Raw genomic sequence first — 14,882 nt, 5'->3', positions numbered from 1 at the left:
ATTTAAGATAAAAACTCTAAGCCTGCACCCTAACCTGATGAGCACGAGTGAGACGTAATAATTTTGATGAACTTGCTGATGCAACTGACACGTGGTATAACATTTGCAACTGCACAGTGAATGCTTGTTGGGCAATCTTGTGAAGGAGAACAAACACTGACAACCCATCCGTTGTTTCTATCTCGACTTTTCTTCTTCCTTGATAAACGAAGGAAGTAGTTTGGGAATATGCAATAATGGCCCCGCACTGTCTTCTGCGCTGTCATGTTAGTTGTTCATGCATTTATTATTCTTTATGAGAAACACGTACAGTTGGAAGGTTTTCGCCCACAACGCGCGACTCAGCCTGTTGTTGTTGCTCGGGAACCTTGATGACTATTCTCATGATGCAACACTCGTGAAGAATGCAGTTATTGCATAGTACTATTAATACCCCTTCAGATCTTGCTCTTTTGTCTCGAGCTGAGATAATTGCTTTCATCGATGAGATTTTGTCAAACGCGATTTTTTTTTTTCTTTGTGTGTGTGTGTGTGTGTGTGTGTGTGTGTGTGTGTGTGTGTGTGTGTGTGTGTGTGTGTGTGTGTGTGTGTGTGTGTCTTTGGAGGATATACCGCGCCTCCTGATTTCCGCTGAACATCTCGTTTCTTGTTACAACCAAATGTAGGCAAAGGAAAATGGCCTTAGTTTAACGAAATTTGGATCTGGCAGTGGAATAACAGCCGACCTCAGATTTATGAGATTTATGATTTTTCCTTCCTAGAGCTTGCTGCATCGCCTTCCATGCTGTTTACTTGGCTAATTGCCACAGAAAAGGTTGGATCTGTGTTATCCACACTGGCGAACCCTTGTTTTTGCTTTCTCCTTCGCTCTCTGGCTTTCTATTTCTATTTCTATCTGTCTGTCTATGTCTATCTTTCTGTCTGTGTCTGTTTCTTGCATCTGGACGCCCCCAGTGTTGCTGTAGGAAACGAACACGCAGGAGTAGCAGTTCTGATTTGGTCCAGTCATGTCAGTCATTTCAAAGCCTTCCCTCGTTGCCGAAGAGGGAAGGACTCTCACCCTGGCGGCGAAATCTTGCGTATTTCGCTTATACACAAACTCCTATCTCTCTCTCTCTTTCTCTCTATATCTCTTTCTCTCTCTCTCTCTCTCTCTCTCGCTCTCTCTCTCTCTCTCTCTCTCTCTCTCTCTCTCTCTCTCTCTCTCTCTCTCTCTCTCTCTCTCTCTCTCTCTCTCTCTCTCTCTGTGTGTGTGTGTGTGTGTGTGTGTGTGTGTGTGTGTGTGTGTGTGTGTGTGTGTGTGTGTGTGTGTGTGTGTGTGTGTGTGTGTGTGCGCTCCCGAAGTTTCCTCGCAGTGAGAAAACCAGAGCTAGCGGATGGATTCCGCCCGATAACAGGGCCTCTGTTGTCCCTGCCATCGATCAGTGGCACGGATAAAGGTGTTGCACTGTTAGTATATAAGAATATTTTAGTTTATCCGAGTTGTAAGATAAGAATAATATAGAAAAAGAAGAATAGAGGATTCATGGAAAACGACGCGGACTCTGAAATTATGTGTAAGATTCAGAGGAAATGCCACAGATGGGTTCTTGGAAAATGGATTATTATCATTACCAGGCAGCCGAGCGCCATGAGCCAGGAGATCAGAGAAGGGAACCCAACTTGCGGGAAACTAAATAGATGGATTATTTTTATGGCAGAGAAGACAAAGACGAAGAACATAAGTGAACAAGTACATTCAGATTTCGTCGATTCGATGATGTGACAAGTGGTCTGCAACAGAAAACGTGTCAAATTCTCGGAAGGAAAATCTATAAGAATTGTTTTGTCAATGATACGTACAGTGTAAATGTTTTGTTATAATTAGCAAATATTAGGTATAAAACATCGCGGTACAGTGAATTTCTTCATTCCTTCACTGGGGACGGTTATTACGAAGAAAGAGGCTAAACAGTGCAATATTGTTGCCCCATATGAGTATGTTCTACATCCTGGTCTTGACCCACTGGCCTTAATAATCGTTCTTAGGTAGGACTTCTGAGATTCCACCATAACGAGACGGTGTCATTTTGAGATGATCATAGTACTCATCCAGTTCTGTGTTATGTTAGTAAAAAAGAAATGCCATAACTACTGCACTAAAAACACATCTTTTCTGAAATGCAACGTTTTACAGGAGCGATTTTCAGCTATTCTCGACTTCCATTCCAGACCTGTGGTCATCTCAGACCTATAAAAAAAACTATTGAATAAAGCAGTGCACCATGCTATTTAGGACTATTACCTCCGCATTAACCTCACTCGCCGGAACCCCAGCCCACCTTCCTTTTTGAGACGGGCAGCGCGTTATTTAGGTTATGAAATTCATACATTAAGTAACTATAACGTTCAAAGAAGTAAAACTTCGTGGAATCTTAAAGATGGATGTGTACATCAATTTTTCCTCTGATCCTGTTCAGTATTAAGTGCAAGGTCTATTGGCCGGTTTTTTCAAATTATGCAAGGTCCGATTCAGTGAATTTTCATACATATGGACATGCATATACACAGAAATAAATGCACATCTCTATCTATCTCATAGATATACTTGTATTTATCTATCTATTCGGTAGATATGCATGTCTAGACTGATAGATAAGTGTTTGCGTATATGCATATCCGCGTAATGCCCTCGCATAATTTGAACAAACCGGCCATATGATACCACTTGGCTGTACCCAATACCTTTTGAGGTAAGGCAATGCTGATTCACATGTTATCATTGTGATTATATAAAGAAGTGAAATAATCGTTACAATACATAATGTATCAAGTTAAGTATAGCGCAACCATTGTCAGTGATGGCTATGATCGCACCAGAATCAATTACCGTAAATGTTTGGTGGTTGGAGTGCACTACCATTGTAATTCGTGTGACTAGTACTTTGCCAAAGGAAGTACTTCAATGAATAAGCCTTTTGGGAAAAAGTGAGATAATTCCGTGAGAGAACCGCATTGAAGTAACCTTGACCCTTGATCGCCCTATCTGTAGATTAGTCATCTATTCTTTTTTGCCTTGATTCTTGATGTGGGCGGGTGTCATGGGAACAACCCCCCCCCCCCACCGTCTCCCCACCTCCCGCCTGACAGCGCACACTCCATGCACACAGGCACGCCATGTCTCCGACCCAGCTGTGAATGAAATACTGACCCATCTTTTCTCTGAAATTTTGATGACCAACGATTCCAGTATCGCAGGCAAAATAACTTACCCGTCTGGTTCTTCACCGAAAGCTGACAACGCCCTGCTATTATCAGACACATTCTCCCTTATCAAACATGTAGTCAAATATCAGTTGAAATATGGCAACACATTCAGCGAGCATATAATAATAGCAAGCCCCCACTGATAAGCCTGATAATCAGATTAACGCGAGAGCTACAAGGATTGCATCATCTCAGCGGGAGCAGGGAGGAAGCGCGCCGTCATGCATCCGATGGGGATCACGTGTCCGCCCGCAGACACGTGACTCGGGCTGCAGTATATATTGATTTTGCATAAATTTGCCAGAGAGTCGAGCGTGCATCCGTCGGGGGCGGAGTTTGCGGCGCGCAAATTTGCTGGAGCACAATACGGGTTTACTGTGCATGGACGGCAGAGGGCTGGCGAGCTGAGGAAAAGTTTTTTTTTAAGTTCGAGGGATAATTTTGGATACTGTGAGGGTATTATGCCAAATAAAGGAAATATTAGAGTTTAAAGATATGAGTATATTTAAAAAGAAACCGTACGTTTTCAACATTGCGTGATGTGACTGTTCTGAGTTTTGCACGAGATCTCAGGAAATTCGGACGACAAATGTAGAACATTCATATGCATACACACACATACACACACTCACACACACACACACACACATATGTATATATATATATATATATATATATATATATATATATACATATTATATATATACATATATATATATATATATGTCTATATACATACATACATATACATACACACACACACACACACACACACACACACACACACACACACACACACACACATATATATATATATATATATATATATATATATATATATATATATATATATATCCCCTTCTTCATTTTGACCCACTCCATTAGATAAAACCATGTCATCAGTAAACTTCAAACCACTCTGCACCAGAAATTACCAAAGCTCCGGCGTGCGCGGGAAGCACTTTCCTCGGTTGCAATTTTAGGTACTTGGGCGCCGTCGCCACCTCGCCCTGCTTACCATGCGTGGGCTGTGTCATGCGGGATCAATGTCCTCTCGAATCAGGCTATAATGAGCGTGTTTCTCCCTCGTTCCCCTAATGGTACCTCACATCTCAGTAATAATGTTTATGCGTGTCTCTTGTAGGCCAGTCAAACTTGATGGTCATATTTGCAATACGTGTCTGTGTGTAATTATACAGAACTTGCATCATTACGTGTGTGTGTGTGTGTGTGTGTGTGTGTGTGTGTGTGTTTGTGTGTTTGAGATAGAGAGAGAGGGAGCCATGTCTCTCGCCATTATATTTCTACATCGTCACCTTCTTCCCCAGAGTGAGCGAGGCGGCCGAGTGACCATATGGGTTCTGGTCGCCCTGTTCACCGCCGTCGTGGGATCCAGTGTTCCTGCGGGATACAGCCTGGGAGTCATCAACACCCCGCAAGAGGTATGGCCTTCGGTGTCTTAGGAAGGAGTTGGAACACGTTGTGTCTGGCTTATAGATGTATCTGTACATGTACAGCATATCCATATATATGTATGTGTGTGCGCGTGCAATCAGTTTCAGTACTTTAAAACTCATCTTTAAGTGACAGTGATAAAAGAGAGTAACATATTTTTTTCTATTTACAGATCATTCGCAGTTGGCTGCAGGTGACCGTTTACCAGCGCTATGGCATCACTCTCACGGCAAGCGAAGAAGTGTCTCTGTGGGCGGTGATTGTGACCCTCTATGTGGTTGGGGCCATCATAGGCGCGCCCATTGGGGCAACTGTTGCTGATAAAATTGGAAGGTAATTTATGAGAATCAGTTCCCTCAAATATGACTAGTTTTAATAAAAGATCTTTGCCGTGTCATGGGAATGTTTATATCTTGGTTCCCATTTCCCTCAGGCGCATGGCTCTGCTGTTCAATCACTTGTTGTTAATGGCAACAGCCCTGGTTTTGGCCCTGTGCAAGGGTACAGGGTCAGTGGAAATGCTGTTCATTGGTCGCTTCACGTCAGGATTATGTTCAGGTAATGTCCATTATTTATGCTGTTACTAGACAAATTATATGTTTATTTATGTGAAATCTGTTATTCAGCATCATTTCTTCATCTTTAGTCACTGTCCGGGAATCTAAAGAGCTCTCTAGCCCAAGTTTGAACCATGTGTCTGTAACATGTAAGTGGTGTTTTACACGCACGTAAATTATTATGTTTATAGTACATATTGGAAGAGCCTCACAGATCATCCTTTTTTTATTTATTTATTTATTTATTTATTTTTTTTTTTTTTTTACAAACTCCTTTCAGAATTAATAGCTTTTTTACCCTTTAAGATATTGTAGACAAATGGTAACATGATAATATCCATTATGCATGAGAAAATAAATTAAATAACTGTTTCAATCATTCTTGTTATTACAAATGAAGACCGCTGTTTCTGTACATCAGCCCCATGAGTTTTCTGTTTGTACCTGGAATGAACAAATGGTTTAAGCAGTGTGTCTCCAGGGGATTCTTGTATTTGATGTCACCATAGAATCAGAATCTTTGTGAAAACAAAATATCACTTTTGAGATTTTTAATGCATACATGCATTTGATAAACTGCAGTCGAAAACAGTATTGTATATTGTGCCTCATATGGGGAGCAATATTTGTTGTGTGCTTTTCACAGAACACAGCACGAGAACTGAAATAGTTGAGCTGATAATGGAATTCATAATTCGTAATTGGATACCTAAAGATGTGAATAGTAAATTCACATCCATATATGTAAAATGGTGTGTGTTAGTGGTAGTGGTAGTGTGTGTGTGTGTGTGTGTGTGTGTGTGTGTGTGTGTGTGTGTGTGTGTGTGTGTGTGTGTGTGTGTGTGTGTGTGTGTGTGTGTGTGTGTGTGTGTGTGTGTGTGTGTGTGTGTGTGTGTGTGTGTGTGTGTGTGTGTGTGTGTTAGATATATATGGTATATATCTAGCTATATGTCAACTATCGATGCTAAATATCCAATTTTGGCAATATTAGAATGCAAAACCATATAAAAGTACAATACTACAACGAAAACACTGATTTGCTCTCTTTAAGACCGAGCGGGCGTCGATATGATCACCTCATGTCCGGGCTCTACTTGTAGTGAAAGTAAAGGAGATTGTGTATTCTAGTGATGCTTTAAATACCGAAATTTACTTTCATAATACTCGAGATTCGTTGACTTTACTTGCAATTCCATCATGCCCTTACTATGATATTGCTACATATTTTGCATCGCTACCGTAGCCTAAATTCACAACGAATGCGCACTATACATCATCGTACGCAAGGTCTATATAAGTACTTATATAGACCTTGATCGTACGGAAGCCATCGATGTCACACAATCGATGGATTTAAAGATGACACCAATTCTATAAATGCACCTTATATATAGTGATATGATTATAATCATGATTATTATCATTATTATGTAATGATCATCATATTGTTAATTATGATAAACAGCAACGCGATTAAAAGTATATAGAACATAAAAGTAAAAAGAAATAAATATTTACAAGATCTGATTCCATCAAACGGTGATCAGGAGCACAATGAAGAAACATGTTTTTGGACCGAAATGGCTTGTCCAGGACATATTACGTTATCAACCCAAGAATTATATTAACGAAATGAGATCAGAGGAGACATGGAGAGCTGTTTAGAAACCACTGTTATTTATATATGTATCAATATATAACTGTGTTCTCTGTGAGTCTGTCGAAGTCAAATTATCAAATAGATCAATTCATATCATGATTTTGCAACCCCCGGCCAAAAAAAAAAATGTGAAAATATTAGGTTCAAAAAAAGGGTATAGAAAGCTCAAAAAATAGCTACCACTATTTTTCTGGGAAGAATTATTTAAAACGATTTCTCATGATTAGGCTAATGAGCAATCAGTTGGAAATAATGTAATCACTTGTACCAACAATTTAGGTAATATGTATGTATGTATAATATGAATGCTATGCTCACACAATGCACATCGAAAATAAAGTTTGAGTTTGAAGAAAAGGTTTACCGAAACTAACCTACATCTTCACGTTTTATAACTTACAGGTCAGAAGGTACTGTACCCAGTAAAAGTGCCATCGCGGGACAAGATGTAAAAAAATGCATTGGTATATCATCATTCGTGATATTATTATTGTTTGTAACAAGGATATTTGATGGATTTTTGTGGCTCCAGTTTGTGGTTTATGATGTTACAAGATATCTCCTGATGATGTCTTGAAAATCCATCGGGAAGGTATAGTATAGTGTACCATCAGGCTGTTTATCTGTAGATAGGGCGCACTATTATAAAAATGTAACAATGTACTATCAGTGTCTACATTTACATTTCAGAGTTTGTTCTGTCACTTTATTCTGATGCGTAGGAAAAAGGGGGGTAGGAGGAGTGACCGCCCCCTACTCTCTTGTGGAGAGGGGGCAGGACCCATCTTCTGCCCCCCAGCCCACGCCCCCAGCCCTACCCCCCACCCCACTCCTCAACTTTCGAGGACATTCCCATGCAGTCCCCAAGACCCCTGGCTGTTTTGGGGGCAACCTGCTTCCCCCCCCCCCCCTTCAAAAAATCTTCCTATGCCTATGTTATAATCCACATTAGATCTATATTTTCTACAATATTTTAAGTCAGTTCTGTATGATAAATATCAGTGGGAAAAATTATTTTGTATTGAGAGTTGAGTCAGTGCATCATAGTTGCTGTCAACTGCAAAAATATTTTCTGGAGGCAATTTTTATTATTTCCTCTATATATCTCTAATTATCTTTTGATACTACTATTCTGTCTTTATTCATTTACTTGTGTTTCTTTTTGTTTGTGTGTATTATTATACAATAATCATGATGATTTTGTTAATTATCATTAATTCTCATCATCATTAGCAGTTGTTGTTATTGTTATGAATGTAGTTATAATCTTTGAGATTGTTATCATTATTATCACTATTATTATTGTTATGATTATTACAACAATTCTTGTTATTCTTTTTCTTTTCTTTTCATTTCTTTTCCTTTCTTACCATACACATGTGCACACACACACACACACACACACACACACACACACACACACACACACACACACACACACACACACACACACACACACACACACACACACACACACACACACACACACACACACACAAACTATAAATTCATACATATTTCTGTCTAGTATTATAGATGATAAACATGGCCTTCCAGTATTAATGATTTCTCTGTAATATAATACTGACTTCTCAGTATTTACTTAAATACCATAACATGTGAATTATTCACTTGTAGATTGCATAAGCTGCTATCATAAGAGGATTTTGAATACTGAGTCAGTCATAGGGTAATCAGGCATTAGCTATGCTGTTTTTTTTTTTTTTTTTTTTTTTTTCCATTCGGGATGCCTTGTAAAAATACTGAAATTCTCCTAGCTAATACATGACATCTGTGTATTTTATAAGAAAAAGCTACTTATCAGTCTTTGTCTGTTTGTGTCCTTAGGTCCTATACCCTACAGTACTGTTACATGTTCTTATGTACTGATCATCAGATTTCATCCTTTGTTTTCTAGAACATACAACATCTAGAGCATTAAACCTCCTAACTGTAGGAACTTCCATGATATTTAAACTGATGTCATTAAGTTGATATATATTTTTTACAACTGCCTAAGTTGAATAAGCTGCAAATGATAATTGCAGTAGCTTATAATACCAAAAATTATCCAGAATAGTAGCTCCTACAAATACCAAGAATGGTGCTGAATACATGTAATCATAAGCATTATAGAATGGGACAAGAAGTTGTATTATAAAGACAGGGTGACCCAAAATTAAACAAACATGTAATTAACTGAAGAGATAAAAGGCATTTTACTTTATTAACTAGAAAAGTGTTAAAAGTGTTCTTTTATTTTTACCTAGATTTGTGTAAATGTTATCCTGTAAATGCCTTTTTTTTTATAGCGACCCTATTATTTTTCTTTTGAATGTTCCCACTGAATAGAATATTAGGCTGTTTTGATTGCTTGTTCATTTTTGCTTAATGAAGACATTTTTCAGCACCATATGATGACTCTCCATTCATTCAAGAGTAGTGATTTCCACTGATCTTGTTTGATGACTTTTTGTTTTAGTGTTAAGCATAAAATTTCAGAAGTTAGTATATATAAGTATATTCATAGTCCATGTATTTTGACTGAAGAAGAATTTCATTTATCATTTACATAGGACTGTCCACGAGCCTGGTTCCTCTCTACCTGTCAGAAATAGCCCCTGCCTCATGGAAAGGAGTTATGGGTGTCACCTTCCCAATGGGCATGTGCATAGGTGTTCTTGTGTCACAAATTATGGGCATGGATAGTATCCTGGGTAAGTTCATTCAAAGTTCAGCCTATTTTGACAAAGACTTTTATCAGAAACTAAAACACTTATTTTTGTGGAAGATCCTATACTGAAATATTTGAAAGCAATTAAGAGATTATACATTTCCATCTGATTTCAAGATCATTTTAAATCTTTCAGGTACAATTGATCATTGGAATTACTTATTAGCAGCATATGCTGTGTTTGTTGCTATGGCACTTCTCCTTCACCCAGCACTCCCAGAATCTCCAGCATTTTGTTACATTAATGCACAGGATGAAGTGAGAGGACGTAGGGGTAAGTTGAAGTGGAAGAATATTTATTTCTTAACTACTATGTTATATAAAGTTTTCTGAGTGAAAGTATGTAGTATATATCATATTGCTGGTGAGAATTTGTCATATGTGAGTTTTGTTCCAACGACACAGATTAACATAATTTTGTTTCCCAGAACTAAGACGTCTGTATGGAAAGGATGATAAATTTATTGAGGCAGAGGAGACTGCTCTTAAGGTCATGGCTGGTATGAAAAACAAAGCACAAGATGAGAGCAGTGGATGGACCTTCTCTCAGATGATTTTGAACCCAAAATATCGAATGTCATTGGCTATTGCAATGGTCTTTAATGCAGGCCAGCAGTTTTCTGGAATCAATGCAGTAAGTGACTTGTATAACCTTAAGATCGATGTGAAGTCAAGTTGAATTAAACAAAATTAAGAAGATGAATCCTAGTTTATTTTTTCTGATGCTTAATTCCATGGAAATGATTATTTATAAAAGAAAAAACTTATTTAGGAATATTGTATTATTCTCTGTATAGAGAATCCATTATTTATTGTATTAAGTACATTCCACATTTATGATATGCTTACTGTAGTGTAGAAGTAATACTGAGAGTTGATATTCTGTTATTTTTCTAACAGGTATTCTTTTACTCAACTCTAATCTTCCGAAGTGCTGGACTAGATATCCAACAGAGTCAAGGTGCATCTATAGGAGCTGGTGTAATTAATTGCATAATGGCTTTAGCTGCAGCACCCTTAATCAAGTAAGTTCAAAAGAGGAATGGATCATAAGTAGATAAAAGGCTAATGGTTAAAAAGCAAAATGAATGTGCTAAACATATAAGGTAATGTAGCACTATAGGAAGATACAGTAAAAGGTGGTGAAGAGAGGGGATGGAGGGAGGGTTAATGTATATAAAGTTGGAGCTGAGGGGGATGGGCTGTGTTAGAAGGGAGTAGGAGGAAGGGGTGGAGGGGGAATATGAGTAGGAGGAGAATGGATATTGGCAGTAGTTGGAGCTGAGGGGGATGGGTTGTGTTGGGAGGGAGTAGGAGGAAGGGGTGTAGGGGGAATATGAGTAGGAGGAGGATGGATATCGCAGGCACTTTGAGTGTGGAGGGAGCAGAAGTTGTGGAATTTGACAGTGGGTGTGGGTTTTCAGTGTCATTTTGGAACTTGAGTGGATAGTTTTGAGTATCTTCAAGAATTTCTGCAGTGGAGTTTGTTGGAGAATTTTGTGAGACAAAGGTTTTTTTATGAGGGGGGAAGAGGAGACTTTTGTTGAGAAGTAAAGGCAAAGGTAGGTGGAGGTGAGTGTGTGGAAGGATAAGAAGGGATGGAATGTTTAGTCTGTTTGCTGCAGTTAGTGTGGGGAGGGAGAGGGGAAGGTGTTGGGCCTGCAGTAGAAATTGTAGACATTAAAGGGAAGTTAATGTCTATGGTAAGTAATTTTGGCAATGTTTGTGGGGTTTTTACAATGACCTCTAGGAGGAATGATGTAGCACTGTACTGATGTCATATTGTAGTCTGTGAGGCAGGCGATTAAGTCTTCTCCACAATCTGACCAATCTTTGGTATTGACGGGGCAGTTTGCTAGGGAGATAGAGACAGTATTACAAGTATTAAGGGTTGGATGAGGTTCTGCAGGAATGCAGTTGCCAGAGAGATCAGTTAGAGTTGATAATGATAATGCTATAGCTTGGTCTTCAGATGTAACTGTAACAAGACGGGAAAGATCGAGTCGGGTACAGAAAAGGACTCTGCCTACGTGTTTTTGGAGACATTGCTGAAAGAGAAGAGTGTTGTCTGAGTAAGAAGCTAAAGGGGTGATCACACAAAATTGGACCCATTTGGGTGGTATAAATAGAATATTTAAGACATTTGTAGAGATGGGGGTGGTAGAAGTATGAGGATGTGTGGAAGAGGGAGTATTCTTGAGGGGGGTAGTGTTATGGAGAGGTGGAGAATAAGGCTGTAAAGTAGGAATAAGGGAGGATGGGGTGATTGATGAAGAAGGGTTTATTGGCCATGGTAAGCCTGGACTATGCTGGGGAAAGAAACAGTCCACCCCTCAGGGTGGAATACCACGCCCATTGCTCCCTCAGGCCGTTCAGGACTGGCACAAAGTCTAGCCTATCATTCTTTCAGAACAGCTCTCACACCTTAGGAAGTAGATAGTAGAAAGGATTGGAGAAGGGACAGAAACAAAAAAGCAGGATGGAAAAAGAAATTAGTTGCATTGAGGGCTGAGACCCAAGGTAGGGAAGATCCCCAGCATTGGGTCCCAGTCTTTCCCTCCTAAGCCCCCTCACGACAACAACGGGCAAGGGATTGGGGAGGAAGTAGATAAATGATTTAGAAGTAAAATGTGAAAATGTTGGATACTGGATTGATTTCTTTGTTGCAAAGGATATAATTAAATGACATAGTATCAGTTAATGAAGCGTGATTTCTCTTTATTCCAGATATTGCAGAAGAAGAGTGCTTTTGATGACATCCATAGTACTCTGCATTGTCTGTCAAATTGGGCTAATGATTTCTCTACAACTGATATCTGAACACCGCTCTGCTTCTTTCGTTGCCATTGGTGCTCTCATGGCATATGTCTTATTCTATGGCATGGGTCTAGGACCTGTTCCTTTCATGATTGCAACTGGTAAGATAATCATCAACTTAGTGGATTGAGTCCTTTTAGGGTTTTCTTTAAAAGTCTGAGTTAGTTATTTGAAATAAGCAGTCACATACCATTCTGTCAGATCTCTTAAATATCAGAGGTGTTTAGTATAGTTGCATTTGGTTGATAATTTTTTAATGTAGACATGTTTAATTAATTGAAACTTTTACTGCAGAGCTATTTCCATCTGGCCCAAGATCCGTTGGAATTTCTATTGGAAGTACAAGTAACTGGATGAGTAACCTTGTCGTTGGTCTGACTTTCCCTCTTCTACAAGTGCAGTTTGGAGAATTATCCTTCTCATTCTTTATAGCATCATCTATTTTGATGTTTATCTTTGTTTTTAGGTAAGAAAATATGTTGTACAAATAAGATACAGGTATATGCATATATATACATGTACACACACAAAATTGCAATATATGTCTTGATTCCTCCAAAGAAATATACATCATAAGTTGAAAATCTTGTTGAAAGTTGATTGATGTACATATATGATCGTTTATTATTTCTCTTGGCATGAGTTTTAGAAATTAACTTTTATTTCCACTAATATTTTTTTCTCCCTTAACAGATTCCTACCAGAAACACTTGGCAGAGACGAACCACCATCACCTCAATCATCATTTGAATTTATCACTGACAGTGACAATTTGGAAACACCACCTTCAGACGTTCTAAAAAATATGATTTAAATGGTAACAAAATCATACATTTACATTTAAACTTAGAAAGGAATGATAAGAATGTAAAGCACAATTTCTTTAATGGCATCTCAGTTTTTAAGGGATGTTTAGATTTTTGTTTGAAATATGTGAAAAGATATCCTAAGAAAGTTAGTAAACACATCTGGAATGATTATTTGAAATATTTGCAATATGCATTATGAAAAATTAAAAGAATTTGGTGTATTCCAAAACACAATTGTATGTGCTAAGTCAAAAATAATGTTTTACTTTTCAAAAAGAGCAAAATCAGGGGTCCACAACATATATACTTGAATGTTTGATATACTTTGCTACTCTATTAATTTACTTACGGATTTACAGTGAAAAACAACTAATGATCTAATAAATGCAGTATTCCTGGAAGATATGCAGTATATTTTATATTGAATCACAAAAATGTGCTTGTGAAAAGATAATGGAAAATTTTATGCGGTATAAATGAGCACACTAAATACCACAGAGTATATAATATTTAATGGAAATAGATCTGTTCTCTTAAAATAATCAAAATAGGAATGATATCAAGGTACTTTCTCCATAGGTTGTTGTGCATTTTAACAAATGGTTTTGTAGTACTGTTGCATTTACATATTTCTTGTAATATGCTTTTTTGTCCTTTGTAAATGACAAAATTTGTCATGTTCAAATATTCCCGTTTACATGTTGTCTTCAATGACTTTACAGTTTTATTTAATCTTGTTCCATTTTCTACTTGTTCTTGTAATTGTATTGTGATAATTTTCATATTTTAAATTTGATAATAGAAAAAGAGTATATATACACACATAATTGGAATATTACATGTAATGCCCCCATAATAAGAAATTACCCATGTTTTGGCTAATTCTGATATAGTCATCTTTTTATTGCAGTTATATTACATGTATAATAAGCTTTGACCATAGCTACTTCAAAGAGAGAATTTCATGTGAGAAAATAATGTATAGTTTTATATAAATAGAGCTTTTATATATTATAGTCTTGAAATGAGAAATGGTTATAGACATTCATATTGAATTGTATTCTACTTCTTTCTGTTTGTATACAATGTTTTACATTGTATGTAGAAGTTGGCATTTACATTCATTACTGCTTGTGTTCATGTTTTCCAACATGATGTTGGGAATTTACTTAAATTTTGATGCATTTCATTTAAATGCAGTGTTTTCTACTTGAAATAAAATTTCAAATAAACTTTTTCTCTCTTTTTTATCCTAAATCCAGGTCCTTCCTTGTTCAACTGGAATACCAGTATTCATGTCCTCAAGTTGGACAAACTGGAACAAGAAATGCATATATTCTGGTAAAGTGGCACTTTCAAGAATCAAAATCCTGTAGGAATGCTGTCATGTTCCTAATGAGGGATTCACTGGGATATAACAAGGATATAACAAGATTAATGTTACATAAGAATAACCCATTATGAGGAAGGTTGTTCAAATAATGCATTCTTACATGTGCCTAAATAAACTGATTCAGGATGTGATAATTTTCAGATACAGTTCAGTTACAGTCATGTATTTTATTGTGCAATATGGTATGGTATATTTCCTAACAGTAATGGAA

General features: G+C 37.6%; 1 protein-coding gene across 1 annotated transcript in view; it reads left to right on the top strand.

Moving 5' to 3' along the window:
• LOC113810126 (solute carrier family 2, facilitated glucose transporter member 1) overlaps positions 1-14,510 on the top strand; it is a 17,915-nt gene extending 3,405 nt beyond the window's left edge. Inside the window, exons 2-11 of the mRNA XM_027361829.2 lie at positions 4,575-4,688; positions 4,874-5,034; positions 5,135-5,259; positions 9,495-9,635; positions 9,789-9,926; positions 10,081-10,286; positions 10,553-10,677; positions 12,380-12,570; positions 12,764-12,935; positions 13,163-14,510. Coding sequence (XP_027217630.2) covers positions 4,575-4,688; positions 4,874-5,034; positions 5,135-5,259; positions 9,495-9,635; positions 9,789-9,926; positions 10,081-10,286; positions 10,553-10,677; positions 12,380-12,570; positions 12,764-12,935; positions 13,163-13,283 — 1,494 coding nt within the window. The 3' untranslated portion in view covers positions 13,284-14,510. The remainder of the gene's footprint in view (positions 1-4,574; positions 4,689-4,873; positions 5,035-5,134; positions 5,260-9,494; positions 9,636-9,788; positions 9,927-10,080; positions 10,287-10,552; positions 10,678-12,379; positions 12,571-12,763; positions 12,936-13,162) is intronic.
• Positions 14,511-14,882: the final 372 nt, after the last annotated feature.

This window comes from Penaeus vannamei, chromosome 3, assembly GCF_042767895.1.
Source record: "Penaeus vannamei isolate JL-2024 chromosome 3, ASM4276789v1, whole genome shotgun sequence".
NCBI classification, from domain to species: domain Eukaryota; kingdom Metazoa; phylum Arthropoda; class Malacostraca; order Decapoda; family Penaeidae; genus Penaeus; species Penaeus vannamei.
This window is presented reverse-complemented; position numbering and strand designations above follow the sequence as displayed.